The sequence below is a fragment of the Symsagittifera roscoffensis genome, chromosome 4 (assembly GCF_963678635.1).
Source record: "Symsagittifera roscoffensis chromosome 4, txSymRosc1.1, whole genome shotgun sequence".
NCBI lineage: Eukaryota > Metazoa > Xenacoelomorpha > Acoela > Convolutidae > Symsagittifera > Symsagittifera roscoffensis.
Genome location: NC_087065.1, coordinates 18,787,320 through 18,805,995, shown reverse-complemented (window position 1 = coordinate 18,805,995; position 18,676 = coordinate 18,787,320). Strand labels below are relative to the sequence as shown.

General features: G+C 35.1%; 1 protein-coding gene across 6 annotated transcripts; it reads left to right on the top strand.

Annotated features, from left to right (window-relative positions):
- Positions 1 to 957: 957 nt before the first annotated feature.
- On the top strand, positions 958 to 18,653 carry LOC134844179 (uncharacterized; the record flags this gene model as incomplete). 6 transcript variants are annotated; one of them, XM_063860741.1, is given in 6 exon segments in its annotated part: positions 958 to 1,154; positions 1,791 to 1,855; positions 2,930 to 3,320; positions 10,545 to 10,797; positions 11,177 to 11,332; positions 18,461 to 18,653. In XM_063860741.1, coding segments are annotated over 4 exon segments (804 nt in total), but the record flags the coding sequence as incomplete, so codon positions are not given.
- Between the last annotated feature and the right edge of the window lie 23 nt (positions 18,654 to 18,676).

Below are 18,676 nucleotides of genomic sequence, written 5' to 3'. Positions count from 1 at the left end.
AAAAGGGCCATAAGCTTTTAGTTTAGCCATGAAAATGTAATTTTACTCCATTAAGCACAAAACACCACGAACACAAACCTAACAGCTCAAAAAGAAATTTTTAAATTATTTTTCTTATGATTGTGGTCAGATCTTTCAGTGCTACTTGCTAAGCAGCCGGCTAGGCTAACCTTGCTGTGATTTTGCTTTTTCCCCAGATTTTTGTGGTAAAACGGGGTTTTGTCTCTGGCTTAAGATTCGGAGTAACTCATTTTTTATTTCCAGTTGTTTATTTTTCCCGTTAACTTCAATTGTTGCTCATTGCAAGACCTAAAAAATGCCTGCAAGATATAAAGAACCAAGAGTTTTTTTTTCATTTGTACTGCTTAATAAAAAACTGTACACGACAGTTTGGAGAAAGTTAGAACTTGTGATACAATTAGTGATGACCCAAGTAAACTATAATTGAAAGTCTCTTGTGCTTTGGTCTCATATTTGGGTTTGTAAAAAAGAGTCTATTAGTTTTTTGACTGTCTTATGAAATTTTCCAATCTTTTCGCTCCAAAAAGAATTATGCAAACTAATAATCAAAGCAAAATATTTTTTACGTTTCAAGCGTTCAATATATGGAAGACGGGGATGTAGTTTTTTAGTGGTTACTCTTTCCTTCTTTTAAAACTTTTATTAATAATAGTTTTGAAAGATGTCGTACCCAAGTTTCTTAACTTTTCAAGTCTTGCAAAATGAGGCTTTGCAAAGGTTTTTGATTAAAGCGCGAAGTTAAAAACGTAATATGGCAACTTTTCAGCTGTTTACATTTGGTCAAGTGTGATTAGATTAGTTTCTATTGACTGCCGATTTAAGAATTGAAACAGTATAGCCTATGAACCAAGTTGGTTAACTGGTTCTTTTGTTAGCAATTACTCTATTTGTGATTTAGAGAATATTTATCTTATCAAACTTAAGTACTTTTTGAAAATTTGCTGGAAAGGTCAAAACTTTCTGATTCATATAAATCTGAGAACTTTATGCATTCATTTCATGATTTTCTTTCCAATTTGTATCGTCTATTTATTGCTTTCGGAAATTCGGAAATGGACCTTTAGGGTAAATAAAAGTTTGCCTGCCTGAGACAAATTGTAGATGTGCCCTGGAAACAAAGGCAGTCAAATCTAGTGAGCTGTTTATTGAACATTCGAATAATTTTTTTATTTCCGGCGCTCGTAATGATTTCACGTCCGAATGGTTCTTTTCGAATTCCAGCAACCGTAACTTAAAACACTTTAGTTAAATCAAGTTTTCTGCTGGCTGGTAATTCAATCGGGCGTGAACTAAGTGACCCCTTAGGCTTCAAACTGAAGATTATTTGAAGAAATTTGGCCAAGTGGTTTTACCCTTTGGTCTTTTCGTTATTTTCCCCCTCGATTGATTTTGTTTTTCTCAGTCACAAGTATCTCCAATCAAAGAACAGCCAGAGTAATTTACAGGCTAGTATCAGCGGCAGATTTTTACGGTTTCCACAATTGAAGGCTATTTTTACCACCCAGGAAGCGATATGTGGCTCTGATTCCCTGTTTTTTATTAGTACGCTAAATTACAATGCCATTGAACTAGATTCCAATATTTTTTATTTAACTTTCATTAAAACTGACAAAAAAATTTTCAGTTCTAAGCTAAGCGACTTCGAACTTAGGTTCTTGTTTAATATAGAAACCTCACGAAGAGTGGTACCCAAATACTAAAAACAAGTCGCAGTAAAAACAACTAGCACAATGTAAGCAAAGCGACAACTCACAATGATTGCAATTTAGCTTAAATCGTGTCATCGGCAAGTGGTGACTGCTAGCTCCGCTTCGCTTTGCTGTGCTTACTTTCGGTAAGAATATTTTCGTTTTTCAGGCTAATTCGCCAAAAAACCTCTAATTGCTCTCTTCATCTCACCGTTACCGTCTATCTTTTTCAAGTTCGTAATCTTTGATTAGTTAACTCTTTCGCTTTCAAAGCCTATTATAGACCAAAGGTCTACTTACTACACCAAAAAGAGAACAGAAAAAGAAGCGAATGAAAACCAAATCCTTTTTTTTCATCTTTTGGTAGATGGCCCCACATCAAAGAGAAAGTATACAAGGAACCATTCCCAATTTTAAAACTCGATGTGGTCATAGGTTCTCTTGAAGACTAAGCCAACTTCATCTATAATGTTGATTTGTGACGACTAATAAATTTAAATGTATTATAGAAAACTAACAGAGAGATCTACGTTCAGTATGTGATTGAAAATTCTGATAAGAAAAGTCGTCTTTTTTATGAAAAGTTCGACAAATTTACCCTTCATGATACTTTTCCAAATTTCATACTTAAAATTACAATTGGAAGCAACCATATTCAAAGTTTCCTGTGTAAAAATCAGGTTGTGTGTGTTTTCAAAACTCATGAATTGGTTTTGCGTCTCTTCAAGTAGAGTTAAAATCTCGGATTATTTTTCTCAAGGGATTCAGCACCTTTATTGTTCTCAAGGGATTCAACCCCCTTGAAATTTCCCCATTTTGAGGATTACAAAGACATGGTATCTTACTTAATCTTATCTTAACTAACCGGCCTTGAATACTAAGACACAGAGTATCTATGATAGTTCAATCGAAAATATTTTCAGGTTACAGAATATTAAGTGTATCAGGCTTTACCTTATGATAAGGTCTACAGTATCGCGCGAGGCTTTGGCCGATTTAAACTTTATAGGGCATTGTATCAGACATTTCGGCGCTCAGAAATAGGTATGGTATGTTCAGTAGAATATAAATGAGCTTCTGAAATAGGACTTTATTAGAGAATTTTATGATTCTGATTTGATTACGTTTTCCTGGTATATATCTAGAGCCAAGCAATATTCATTCTTCATTTAGAACAATCTATAAATAGCGTCTAGCTTTGGACAAAAGGGTCTGTTTAGATGCGAGAACACAATTGAAAAAATTAGAAACCGCCTATTCCATCAAAATTACGAAGTTCAACAGAAAATATGAATACTACTTCTACAAATTCTTTTCAAGCAGCATAAACAGCCAATTTTCATCGATCATAGCAAAGTCGTTTAAGAGTTGGATACAATTAATTGTTACTTGATATCCAAGTGTTCGTTATGTCTGCGGATAGTAATAAGCCGTCGGAAGAATCGGAGGCTTATCGGAAGCAGTATCATCAACTTGTGTTCACTCTTCTGTTCTTCGCGTGTCTTTTACTGTCTCTTATGGCATCTGTTGTTGTATCTGGTCACAAGTTCATTACCACTGAAGAAACAGTCACAGAGAAAGTGTCTATTGTGACAGAGCATGACAAAGTCGGTAAGCTTTGTAAAATTTATTGTTTTTTTTTCTTAAATTGTTGGTTTAGAACAGAAAGTTGACAAGTTTTGAAGCTATAAAGGTTTCAGGCCGAATTTCAAGCATTTTTTAAACATGAATATTGCCAATATGACCCATTAATCTATCATTGTTCCCATTTTTGAAGAAAGCGATGGGATGCTCTTGTTAGGGGTGTTTTTTTCTCCAGACAAATTTAGAGTTTTAAAGCCTTTTTTGGCACAACTTTTATATCATCTGAAAATTATTGATGTCCTGAGCTCAAAATTGTCAAAATATTTAACTGTGATAACTTTTCTTGCAAATTTATGAGGTCCAAAATATGACAATTTGGCCAAACTAAGATATTAACGCGCTATTAGAAATTGAATAGAGGCATGATATTTGTTGTAATTGTTAAGTTACTGTATCCTAAATTAACAAGTTTGTACTTTAAACAGCATGTGGTTAGTGATCTAACACTGCATGCATCAGGGTGAAGCCTTAAGCACCGACTGACTGCCTTGAAAAATTAGAAAAAATGTATGAAAATGTTTTAAGATTTTTATTAAAATCATCTCCACACGCCATATAAAGTACAAAGTGGCATATTTTGCTCGTAGTAACGTGAAAAGTTTGACAAATAGCCTGCTTCAATCAATTTGGTACAATTTTAAAGAGGACTTAAATATTTGTTCACGCGTTTATAACGAGAAATATATTGGCCGTTATTAAATGAATATTGGCCATTTTGCAATCTTTAAGCCCTCAGAATTTTAAGAAAAATGATTACAGGTGAATTATCGTTTTGAATCTGAGATAAAGACATTAAAACGTTTCGGCTGAAAAAATATTTGTCATAAACTTCTAGTTAACAAGTCGACATTTGCCTGGAGAAAAAAAACTACCCTGAGCTCAAATTTTTCCTCACTTTCTTCGACAGTCGGAAAAAATTAAATTTTAAAAACCTTCTCCACTTTTTTGAAAAATTTACTACATTTTCGAAAATCGAACAGTACGTGATAAAGTAAAAAATATTCAGAACAATCAGGGCGTCGTAGCAATGATACGAGCTGTCCTGCTTTGTTTTATTTTCAAAAGGAAAATAAAATGAACATTTCTCGTTTTTGGCGACCGCAGCCACAAAATTTTCTTAAAAAACGAAATTATCTTAAATTCCAATTTAAAAAAAAACAATGCAAAACATAGGTGAAGCCGAACAAAATTTGTTTTCGTACAGTTTTTTTTTGTGGTAACACTTGTTTTCTAAACCAGTTTTCTTCGAGATTTTTGCTCAATGAATGGCATTGATATTTAAAATAACGCTGTGGCTTATGGATTTGTTGTTTGTGGAGAATGATGACTTTAAAAAATGGTGTGTTGATCTATAGAGCTGGCTAATACTATCCATTTAAAATTCAACAAAATTTCAAAAATTTGGTGTCATTTTAGACAAGAATGTAGGTGTGAGAACAAATTTATTCCGAAAAACTTTATTAAATTGTTATTAATTGAGTTTGGGTCATTTGCAGTTTTGCGTCATTTGCTTGGGTCAAATGTAGCTTGTCTCAGTCAATTAAAAAATTGCGGTGAAAAGAAGATTTCGAAAAAGATCTGGAAAAAAGAACACAAAAATTGTATGAAAGTTTATACACAATAAATCCACCAGTGTTTCGATGGATAGGGTTGGGGAAAAATAGCAATATTTTTCTAAAGCCAATCATTTCGAGTTGACTTTTTCATTTCGACAATCATTTCGACAAATTTTGTCTTTTTAACTAGCCATTTTTGACGGAATTTTATTATTCATTCACAAGATATTGATATTCTTAGCCTAAATTTGAAAAGATGTTTCACCTGTGATCATTTTTTGTAAAGTTATGGGGGTTTAAAGATTGCCATTTTGGCCAATTTGGAACAATTAACGCGCGATATATTTCGCGCTATTAACGCGTGAGCGGAGAGTTAATCCGTCTTAAAATCGTTCCAAATTAGTTGAAAGAAGCTTATTTGCCATAATTGATTTGTTACAATGCGCAAAATCTATTCTTTTGTACTTTATATGGCGTGTGGGGGATAATTTCTTTAAAAAAATTGAAAGTTTAGAAAAAAAAATTTCGTTTTATTTGATTACATTTATTTTTTTTATGCTACTACTGCTCTATAAACCTTAAAAGGCAGTCAGAACATTCAGGGCTTCAACCTGATACCAGCAGTCTAGTTTTACTTTGCGCGCCAAGCAATTATTTAGAGGGCAACTTTTAAGCAATGAATTGAGCAAAAAGTACTTTGTTCCTTGTCAAATTTTTACAGATTTTCACAGGTTGATATTTTTACAAATTTTTCCAGGTTATAATTTTTCAATGATTGATGGCGTAAAAACTTCAAAACAATGCCCGCTGTTTGTTTCGCGAAGCTTTTGATTTAGTTAAGTTAGTACTTGAATGGAGTTCATAACTGCTGGCCATTTTTTTGCAACATGAAAAAGAGCGTGGGTATAATAGTTTGAAACGTTATTGTTACAAACCTTAGCTGGTTTATGTTTGTTTCACATCACTTGATTCATTTCTGCCAGTAAAACGTTAATTACTTCAGAGTCATTTTTGAGTACATCTGGACTATAAAAGAGATTTATGACCTAAGAATTTATGATCGATTCGAATAGCCTAATTGTTGTGATAAACTTATTAAATAGTTTCAGAGAGTGATGAAACACTAGTTGCCATTCTTTGGGCACTGACTACTAACTTCAGCATATTATCCTTGACACCAACAGCACCATTATTCCTGGCATTTTCCTGGCTTCACACAATGTCAACACCAATGCTTCTGATGCTGCCCGACGACTTCACGAAACTCAATCCCGAACAAAAAGATAAGTACTACGTTCAAATATATAACCTTGTCAATGTACTAGCAACATCCAGTAATCCTCCAAACAGTAATCAAAACGCAAAAGGACTCAGAGCACCTATTGATTTTGCTGCCAAAGTAATCCCCACTGATACTCAAAACTTGATTATTGGTTCGAGTTTTTTAGCAGAGTTTGACACGAAGGAGCTGCCCAAAGACGTGGCCGTTCATTCTTACCGCGGGTCATTTTGCAGCGAGAAACAATCAGTTGTGAAAAAGTACGACGATACTGAGCTGAAATCAGTAACCTTCCAGGACGGCACCAATTCACTCACAAGGGAACTACACAAACCTGTAGATGATATATTTGAAACTTTTTGCGCCACCATTAGTGAAATTGAGACAAAGTTTTCACCTACAATAATCAATATATGCCAAGTCCCGCCTGTGAAATCGGGACCCGATTCTGTAAGTGGTAAACGGATAACTGAATTCAACAGCCTTATTGCTCATAAATTTAAGAAAAAAAAGTATCAAATTGTTCCTATATACGATAAAATTGTCAGCATAAACGACTATCAGTCAATCTTCTTTGATGAAGTACATTTGATGCGTTCTGTTAGTACTTTTAAAAATGCAATCATGGAAAAGGTGCTACCATTATCCAGCTTATCACCTCGAGTTGTTTCTCCGAATACTTCCAACTCTAGGGGCCCAGCGCACCCTCAGAGGAATCGTATGAAACCTGGTTCAAGCCAAGTCTCGTGGGGCCCCGAGCACCCAAAGAGTCTTGCGAGCCATGGTTTCAGCAACAATCAAACCTACAATTATATGAATACCAATCGTAGTAATTATGACTTACGCCATAATAGATACTATCCATACTAATGCTGTTTTAGTAGTCTATGACCCAATGATCTGGATCTATCAAATTTATGTTTAGCCAATGGCTTTTAAAGACTCTCCTTATTTTCTCCCTTTTAACTAGCATTCCCATTAAGTACAATGAACCCAACAGCACCGCACTACTCAAAACTAGAAACATGACGTCTAACCGCCACTTTAGATTCACAGCTGGCATCTATTGCGCAGTTGTGATACTAACCTTTCAGATTGGAATGTTGGAAATCCTGCTTCTTCAATGTGGGGACATCGAAGTCAATCCAGGTCCCGCACTTTCATATGAAATCCTGGCAAACAAAGCAAAGGAACACCACAACTTCCTCAAATATATAACTCTAAATTGTAGAAGCATAAAGAACAAACACATGGAAATGCGTTTCTTGTCAGAAATAGTTGACTCAAACACAATTATCGGTCTTACGGAAACCTGGCTTGACGAAACATGCGATCATCAAACTTATTCATTCTGCAAAACAACCCATGAAATTTTTAGATGCGACCGTAACAAAAAATGCACTGGTCAACACGCAGGTGGTGGTACTCTTCTTCTTATTCCGAAAAAATTTAACCCTAAGATTCGAGAAGATTTAAATTATCTACGTCCCTCCCATTTTGAAGGACTCTGGGTGGAATATAGCCCAATCATCTCAAAAAAATCAAAAAAACAGATAATTGCTATTGCCTACAATCCACACAAACAATTCAAGGAAATTTTTATAGAAGATACACTAAAGGGTATCGATTACGCTGCCTCCGAAGCGCGAGATGTTACGATTTTGGGAGATTTCAATATTAACTACTTGAATAAACATGAAGCTAAATTTCTCAGCGATTCTATTAAACCATACAATTTGTCAATAACCAATAAGTCGATACCGACATACAACTCTAAAAACAGCCAATCCATTTTAGATAACATTATAGCAACCAAATCTCTTTGTAAAGAAACTATTGTAGCAGAACCACCTATAAACACGGACCATTTAATAACAATGTGTATTAGCAAACTAAAACGATTCGAAAAAGCCATTCCAATTCGAACTTTTCGCTTCAACAAAACCAATTATTGTAAAAATAGGTTCTGCGAGGAACTTAAACAGAGTCCATGGTTTCTCGTCTACCAAGAAAACGATATCTCTAAAATGTTAATAAAATTTGAAGATATTTTCTCGCATGCCCTAAACGCTCACGCACCACTAGAGCAGAAGTATATCCGAAATAAACCGCAGCTACAGCTGTCTGGTAAAGTACTTAACTCAGTCAATAGACCTTTAAAACAGGAAAAAGAAAATCTTCTAAAGGCATATCAATTATCAAGAACAGATGCCAATTTTGAAAACTATAAACGAATAAGAAATAAAAACAACAATCATCTAAAACATTTATACAAGAAAGAGAAAACAGCTCAATTCAAAATGCTTGACTGTCCAAAAAAACAATGGAATTTCATAAACTCTATCAGGAACACCATGAAACAGGCAACGCAAATAGGTGATCTACGGAATTCTTTTGGCGACACTATAATTGAAAATAAGAAGAAAGCAAATTTCCTTAACTACAGGTTCTCAACATTAGGAGAATACAAAAACGCAGATCCTCCCATAGATGTACCAACTGAGTACAGTGTACACAGCAAAACAAATAGGCACTTTCAATTCAGGTTCATAACTCACAAAGAAATGAAAGATGCAATTTTATTACTTCCCTTAAACAAGCCATTAGGACCAAGCAAAATCCCTGCTTGGGCTCTAAAAGACAGCATTAATACTGTAAACCCAATTCTTACGATGATTATCAATGAATGCATCTCGAAATCCGTATTCCCATATACCTTAAAAAAGGCACACGTTTTTCCCATATTCAAAAAAGGCGACTCCACAGATCCAGTAAATTATCGTCCAATTTCTATTACACCCACTCTATCGAAGTTGTTTGAAAAAATTTTCTCATCCCAAATTCACGAATTCCTAGCAAATTCCAATATTCTAAATCCAAAACAATTTGGCTTTCGTCCAGGTTATTCAACTAATGATGCTCTTTTATACACAACAGAAAAAATCAGATTCCATCTCGATAAAAATAACATAGCAGCGGCTGCATTTCTTGATTTATCTAAAGCATTTGATTCACTCTCTCATTCAGTCCTTGAAAGGAAACTAAGTCACATTGGCTTTGAACAGTCAGCAACAACTCTTATTAAGTCATTTCTAGAAAACAGACAGCAATTGACAATAGTAAACGGCGAGCACTCAGATTGGCTTAAATTAGAGCAAGGTGTTCCCCAAGGTACTGTACTAGGACCACTGCTGTTCAACTTGTATGTAAATGACTTACCACAAACAATAGACAAATCATGTACGTTAGTACAATATGCCGACGACACGACTCTGCTTAGTTTTCATTCAGATCCCGAAACAGCAACAAAGAGCATTGAAAACAATTTCAATAAAATTCTCTTGTATTTTCACTTAAATCGATTAATGATTAATGTAGACAAAACTCAGTTCATTGTATTTTCTGCACCGTCGAAAAAGAAACTAACTGAAAATCTTTCATTGAAAGTTGGAAACTATCAAGTTAAATTAACAGAGACAGTTAAATTTCTCGGCGTCAATATTGACATAAGCTTAACATTCGACAAAGAAATTAACAAAATTTTACAAAAAATGGCTACAGCAATCCAAACGATAAAATGCATCCGTGACGAAATCCCTCTGCGTACTAGAATTCTCCTGTTAAATACTCTTGTACTGAGCCATTTGCACTATCCATGCATGCTCTTAAACGGATGTACGCAAGATAATATTGAGAAACTCGAAAAACAAATAAAATGGGGAATCAGGATCATAATGAATATAAGCAAACGAGATTCCGTTACACTTCTAAGGAAACAGCACAAAATTCCTACTGCTCGGAATATTATCGAGTACCGATCAGCACACTACCTTCACAGGTTATGCCGAAACGATGCCCCAGCTTTCACGCATATAAGATTCCCAAATTCTGAATTCCGCTATAACCATCGAACTGGAACATTACTGTTCCCTTTAACATGTAAAACTGATTTCCTTCGTAAGTCTTTCTTATTTACATCAATCAGGAACCTTAACACAATAATCCGAACCTTGTTTAATCGAAAACTGCCGTACACATTGACAAAAACTCTGATTAAAAATTTCATCATAGGAAAAGATGACACCCTGTTACCCAATAAGGAGAGTCTTTCCGTATCCAAGGACATTTTTTTGTTAAATCAATTATTTGATTCAACCTCGTAGTATTTTATGTTTTTTCTTGTTATGTTATATAACCATTGCGTAATATTGTACACTAGATTCTTATACAATCAGTTCTGCAACTGCATAAGTATATTGAAACAATAAAGTGTCCCCTCTCTCTCTCCTCTCTCTAGTAGGAAATGAGGGCGTTTTAAAAAATAATTCAATCGTACGTTTAAATTATGGGTTTTAGCCATCATATTTTTTGGAGTTGGCAACTATCTGGAGTTATGCAGTCTCATTTTCCTACAGCCTGGATCCCTGGAAATTGACACTCTGTTCGCCAAAGGGGTTCCCTGTCAAGGTCAACAAATTAACATTCCACTCAACTCCAGTGACATACAATACCTAAAAGATCACCCGCTTAATGGAACTGCAGACTTCGATTCTTATATCAACTCCTACATTTTGAACCATTTCGCTAATGTGACGGCCTCCCACCAAAGGTATAAACTTACGCCGAGCTTAACATAATCTAAACTATCTAGTTTTTTTGCTTCGGTTAGATTCACAAAAACTTGGGAAGATTCTTCCAGCACGATACAGCCAAAAGAGCTTCTTAATGATAGCTCGCTGTACTAAATGCAAAACCTTACCAATAGCTGTAGTTACAATAGCAAAATTGCAATAAGTCAATAAATAAGCCCATTTGGAGCGTTGATAAAAACGCGTTTCCAAGTCAATATTTTCTAGGGTTTCGGTGGGCATTGGAAACTCAAAATCTCTGGTCTAAAACATAAAATTGGACGACATAATAATTCACACTCCCTCCTCCCTTCACAAAAATCCAGTGAAAAGTACTGACTTAACTCATTGGGCTTTTAGTGGTGAGAGATCAGAGATGAATCTAACGATAACAGTGATTGAGGGTCCCTCTCTGTGGCAGGAGAAGGAAACTGTCTACGCCAAAATCAGGTCCCCCAAAGATGACTTCCTCCAACCCATGTACCTACTCATGCAGTCGCAACAAACAGAAGACAGGTTAATTAAACTTTGGAACTATTATTCAGAATAGTATTATTATTATTTATTCCGATACTTAGTACCTACATTACGAGGCCAAACATTGCACTGCATAGACGCACAATTTTGTGTCTGTATGTTCCTGGGTTCCATAGACAAGTCATACCAATAAATTCTTAATGCTTAATAATAATCATAATAATAAAAAAAATTGTTTCCAAGTGAAGTCATCACACGTATAGAATTACAAATGAAGAATTCTTTTTATAAAAAAATCACTTAAGAGAGCACCATAAAAATCAATTAAGCTTGTTTTCAGGAGTCTCAGAGCGAGAATCAAAATTGTTTTTTTTCTGGTACCCTTGAAGTTAGGGGGCAAGAAAACCTTGAGATGAGAGCCCCACTTGATCACAAAATAGTTAAAGGGTAAAATTTTACCGTTTGATAAAAATTGCGGGTTTACCAGTATAATCATATTGATGATCATCATGTTAAAAAGTTTTTTAAAATTTTGCCGAAAAACAGTGGAAGAAAATACAGTTTTAATATATTTTAACTACAAAATGGCTTATTTGTCAGATCACTGTTAGCTTGACTGTAGTTATCTAAAAGTTGATTGATGGTTGAAGTTTTTAGTTCCTGTTCATTGAAACTTTTTGTCATTTCTGAAAAATTAGGAAACAAACAGACCAAACTGTTGAAGAGTACTTGCGTTCTGGCGGCAATCAAGTGCTTTGATGCAAACTTTGAGTGTATTTCAACAGCTCTCGCTAAAGTTCTTTTAGTTTTGAAACTTTTTGTTGCATTTCCTAAACATTAAGTTTTTGTAAAAATTCAGATTAGCATTCACTCCGTATTACTCTCCGCAAAACTTTTAGCAATTGGTAAAACTGTATTTCTGAATTTTATTTTGTTTCGATATGTATTAAATTGAATCCCTGTTTTATTTGTAACAAATTGTTTTTACAAAACGTTTCAACAGCATTTCTAGGTGTTCCAATTTTGTTTTATCAGTTGATGCGTAAACGAGGACTCCATATTGTAAAACTGGCTGTCTTTTGTCAAATTTGTTCTCAGTTTCTAAAAAGCCCACAGTACTGGCTTACGTTTTTTCTAAAAAACAATTTGTGGTTTTCGACCGTTAAGTTTTCAGGTAATTCCAAGATAATTAAAACTTTTGATTTTTTCTATTTTTTGCCATTAATTGTTGTATCTTGGTGATCTGCTTTCAGACTATTAAATGAAGAGGTTGTTTTCATGACTGTATTATCCGCATGGGGTAACGTGCTATTAACTTGTCGAGGACTGTTGCTTTTTTCTATTTCTTTTATATATATGAGGGATAGAAGAGGGCCCAATAATGATCCCTGTGGGACATCAAACTTTATTCTTTCAACTTTTGATTTTTATCTCGTACCCACAATGTTTTCTGTTTGCTATATAAGATTTGAATAAAAAAAAGTAGGTCATGTGACCCCCTAAATCCACGTGACTCACTGCTTGCTACCTAATTCCGATACTTACTAACAAATCAACACATTGCTTTTATCATACAGATAGCACGCTTGCGTCAAACACAGTCGAACACAAACTTGATTTGATGCAGTCTGTTGAAACATAGCCAGTTCGGGTCGAGAGGTTCAAAATATAGCACGCTTGGGTCGAACCCAGTCAAAAAAGTTTTGCTTCAGTCGAATCTATCGAAACGTAGCCAGTGCCAGTTTTGATCGAGTCGGTCGACTCATTGCTCGCTTAAGTCAAACACAGTCGAACACAGTTTTCCATTGATCGAGTGGCTCGAAACCTAGCCAAATTGGGTTGAACACAATCGAAAACTTTTTTTCCTCAGTCGAGTAGGTCGAAACATACGTCGAACACCCCAAGGAGCGCTTGGGCAAAGAGCGCTCGCCGAAAATTTTTTTTTGTTATTGTTAAAAAGTTTTCAGATTTTGCCTGAAAAACCTATCTTTCATTCAAAACATTAAGTTAAAACCTGGATACAAATGAAAAAAGAGAAAAAAAGAGTATATCTGCAGCGCCTTCCTTAATATAACTAACTGGGTTAATAAGTGCCCCTAACTTATGTAACTGCACCATTCCCCAATCCGCAAGAAACCGGCGATTGTTCTCTCCGAAAGCTAGCTAAACGATTTCATAGAGGAACTCTGATGAAATTTCACATCTTTACAAATCAATTCTTTTTCAAACAACACGGTTTTTGTTGTCAATATTATATATTGTAAATATTGTCATGGTATCTCAATATTATATACATTTTTAGATTACAAGGGCAATGTAAGTTTCTGTTTTTCATTCCGTTCGAGGCGTGTTTGGCGTCCAAATTCCAACTGAAGCGGAGGCCGCGGCGGGTACTGCAGCTACCGGAACATTAGATGAATCTGTTATTTCAGTAAATGGAACAGCCAATGGAGCGTTTGCTGCCTGTACCATCGCGACATTAGAAGATGTTGTTAATGATGATGAGGATGATTGCGACGATTCAGGCTGGGATGCAGTCAAGGTTCCCGCGGAACTTGTGGCTGCACTACTAGTCAGCGAAGATATACCACTGGCTGAGGATGCTGTATCTAGTTTTACTCCAATTACTGCATGACTTATGGTGCTTTGAGTGACAGCTGCCACATTTTGAGTTGTTATCGTCGGACCACTTGCGGTGGTTGTCGTTGGAACACTTCGGGATGTTGTCGTTTGAGCACTTTGGGTGGTAGTTGTGGGGACACTTTGGGTGGTAGTTGTGGGGACACTTTGGGTGGTAGTTGTGGGTACACTTTGGGTGGTTGTCGTTGGAACACTTTGGGTGGTAGTTGTGGGGACACTTTGGGTGGTTCTCGTTTGAACACTTCGGGATGTTGTCGTTGGAACACTTTGGGTAGTAGTTGTGGGAATACTTTGGGTGGTAGTTGTTGCAGCCCTTTGAGTAGTCGTTGGTGCGACCATATTTCTAGCATCATTTTCGAGTTTGATTACCTTCTGATTCATGCTAGATTGGTCAGATTGAAGTGTCCTTATGCTGGTTTCGATTGAATTTATCTGAAATTCGGAGTTCTGGGTTTTAGTTTTGAAATCTGAAACATTACTTGCAAGCTGCGCGCTACATTCGTCAATTTTCCTTTCGTTTTCTTGAATCGATTTTAGTAAGTCGGATCTGACCTGATCTATGCCGCTCGTAGCTTGCCTGCTATCAGTTGTTTGTTTTGAATTGATTTGAGAAAATAAAGAATCTAGTTCACTTTCCTTTTGCTTCATCGATGTTATGTCTTTTTGGATCGCAGATATTTTGTTATTTGTTGATCTTTCGAAAAACTCATCGATGTTCTTATCCGAACTATCTACTTGATTTTTCGTTATTTGATCCTGCAAATGCGACATCTTATTTTGCAGTTCCTCTATCAACTCCAGATTTTTAGTCCCTTTATTCATGATGTTATTAATTCTGGCTTTGAAGGGGCTGGTTAGCTCTTCAAGATTCGCGATTTTTTCAGAATTAGAATCCGATTTGGACGTTTTATTTGTTTCGAGTGCTTCAATGCGACGCTGCAACTCTTCGATTTTCAGCTGAGCGTTTGTAAGCCTCTCTAATAAGATAGCAGATGTCGCTATACATCCAATCAGCAAAATAAACATGACAAGAAGAAAACTTATTTTGACAAACTTGAATAAACAGCTCGGTTTTTTGGTTTTCGAAACGACCATGGCTCTTCGCTCCCCTTTTTGTTCGACATTCAAAGTCATAACCTCTTCTTCGTCTTCGGAATTACGAGCGTTTCCTGCCAAAAGCGACTCGGTGTCATTGCCAAATTCTTTTTCCGAGTTGTTCCCTCGGAGAGACATCAAGTTTCGTGTTAGATTCAGGTTGGCGTTTATTTAATCTATCGCGTGTAAAACAAAAGTTCTGTTCAATCATGAAAGTTTATGCTTTTTATACATTCAATAAAAGCAACCAATGCAAGTAACAATTAAAATCTCGGTAATTGGCAGCAGCAATGAACCAGCTTAAAATGTTCTTGAAAATTTACTATATAAAAATTTGGTCTACTGTTTTCACACTACCATATAGAAAATATTTACAAAGTGAAAAAAACCAAATATTGCTTAGCCGCAAATTATTAATAGACACCCCGCAGATAGCTTGGACTACCAATTGAGAAAAATTGGCGTTTTAAACTTATTGTATAGTTTTGCTTTATTGAAAAACAGCTATCACCAAAATAAGTAGCAAAAAAAGTAATATGAAACTTTACTCATCCTGCTTATGCAGATTTGCTAAAAACACCAATTTAATGTCAATAAGCAAATTAATGAGCCAGTGAGTAATAAATTATTTTTTCATCCCAGATTTACTACTCACTGGCTCAGAAATTTGATCAATGACAGAAAATCGGACTTTTAATAAAAACTGCATAAATCGTACAAGTAAAGTTTCTATTTTTTTAATTTCTTTTTGATTTTTGCTAACGTATTATAGTGATGGCTGTTTTTTAAAATTGGAAGGGTTGCAAGGAATTGTACGACTAAACGTTTTAACTTCTCGAAATTAACGCTGTAGACTGCTGTGTATTGGTGTTATCAGATGTTTGGAAGCATCAATCTGCTTACGCTTACAAAAATTTGATAACACTCATACATAATTGTATCCTGAGATCTTTTTTCAAAATTTGAAAAAACTAGTCATCCAGTTCCCTACAAAATTATTGCAAACCTTTTCATTCAAAATTTCATACCAGTGAAACCGAAGCTGTTCCGAAACCAGTGTTAAGTCTTTCAGAACATTTTTTGATGTTTTTATTGTCAAGCCAATGAATAGGTTAAATAGTTAAGAAATAGCAAAACTCTGACAATGAAAGTCTTTTCAAGGGAAACGGCGCAAGATTGGCATGAAGTAATTTTAAAAAATCAATCATTGGTTGACGTTTTCATCTTGGCGATTTGTATAAATTCATTTAAAAAATATACGACAAAAAAATTTAGGCTCCAGCAACTCCATACTTTAAGAGAACTAGAGAACTACAAGAAGATTTATGATTAGTTTTTTTGCTGTGATTGACGCCAGGGGCGGATCTAGGATTTTTTCGAGAGGCGTTTTTTCAAAAAACTTTTAGAAAACTTTTAGTCGACATTTTTTTTAGGTCAATCAAATAAATTGTTTGAGCTCTCTCAAATCATTTACAAGTCCCTCTGTTGACTTAAGTTCTGCGCAGCGTAGTGTTCCGCAAATTTATGAAGAAACAGGCCAAAAAACATTTTGGGGCTATTTTCAAAAAATTTTTGGGAAAAAATGGCTGTTTTTCTGGCGTTCTCTTCTCTTCAAAATAAATATATCCTGACATACCTAATTTATGCTCCAATGACCAGAAGAGTGGCAAAAACAATGCCATGGTAAGGAATCTTTTTTATCATTTTGATGCAAAGTGATTATAAAATGATAAATGCAAAGTTTTCACTAAGTGAATAATGATAAAATAGAAACTTCGAAAAGTCTATTTAGATTTGATTCAGCTCATTTTCCAGCCACCGAAGTAACGAAACATGACCGCGCTGTTAATTTTTTGGAGCATAATTTTCATCTTTTACTCTCAGCCTAAAATACAGCGGTTTTTTTTTCTAAATTATATCCAAAATGCTGTTCAGTCTGATTAGGCTGGAAAATTCGACGTTAATTGCACAGCTACCAGCTACTTTTTTCCGAATTAAAATGGTGTTACCTACATCTATCTGTACAGGTGGAGTAAACAGAATAAGAAAACTAGTAGTCCGACAACATTTTCTTTTTGTCTTCACCTTTTTTAAGTAAAGTTGTCATACCAGTAGATAAAGAGCATAACGTTTTATTTTATTTAGCTACTCCCTTTTTAAATTATTTTTTCATTTTTTGCTCTAATTTTTGTTTTTTTTCTCTAAAGTCATAGATTTTTCGATCAAGTAGCAGCATCATAATTAACTCTGATTTTCATAAATGTTTTTTGATTTTCAATGTTTTCATCAACAACTAATAAAAGTTTTCTGTAAGTAATTACAAAAAAAAACTAGAGTCGATTTAACTTTTGCTCTACTCTTGGTTACGACCTGACTGCAACCAATAAGAACTAAATTTACCAGTTTTGAAGTGGTTTTTTTATTCAGATAAAATTCGGCTATCAGTTTTCAGCAAGTTCATTTGGAAACAGTACGAAGAAACCAATTCCTTGAGATCAAATTTATGATTACGTTTTACGTGCGATACTTGTCCATATTTTCAGAGTGATCTGAAATTTTTCAGTTGAGCATGGCTCTGGAGTAGCTTATGCCTGCATAATGAAATATATCTATGCTGCTGCAATTGCAACGCGAACTATCTGCATTCAAAATCATTCCAATTTGAAGTGACGCAAAGTATTAATTCACTTTAACTCCCTAATTTTCACAAATTTTGTAGCTATCCAATGCAAGCTGCTGGGGAGAAAAAACAATCAAAGTTCAAAGTTTTTAGTATATCAAAAGCTCAAAAAATGCATTATCTAAAAGTTTTTGAGACCACCTAAAAAGCAGTTTAAAAATTCAAGGTTTTGCTGAGAAAATTTCAAGGGGTTCTATAATTTAATACCAGTCAATTCAACACCGTTCATTTTACTACTTAGTCATTTCACTAGTAGACAAAGAAAATCCACACTAATTTAACTCCTATTTTATAACGTAACACCCAAGTTGATGCTGCATAAACTCCTTATCTTTACTCCAATCATGCCAAAAATAATCCTGCAATTAACGCCTTCCTTCCCAACAAAACCGAAAAAACCTCCGATCGCTTTTTGCAGGGTTTATTAGGATTAGTAGCGAACTACCGGCCTGAAAAAAATTGTTAATTTTGAGCAAGCTGCTCTTCAGTCCTTTCAGAAAAGTTCACTGGAGCTATTATCGGGTTGTTTTTATCTGGAATGTTTCTTTAGTCGTTCCAGCTTACTCTAAATCAGAATTTCATTAACCATTATGTTTTGAACATACATGTGTTGGAAAAAAAACTAGATTAGGATCCGGGTTTTAACTCAGAGGGATCAATGCCTAGCTAGAGAATTTAGGCTGTTTAATTTTTTAAAAATCTAGAATTAAATTGAATCTCAATTTTTGGCAAATGGATCTCATTTTTTTCAGCTTCAAATCAATGCAGACCTCCATCAGCTCATCGTATAACCTCGAAGCCCTCTTCTCTTTCAATGATTTCATCAGCAAAGAGATGACGTCATTCCGACTAGTCGCTAGTGAGACTGCGACTATGTTCACAATGAATGATGCCACCATACTGCATGAACATAAACAAGTTACCATGCGGAAGATTCACGCAGAGGTAATATTGATTTTGAATCATTG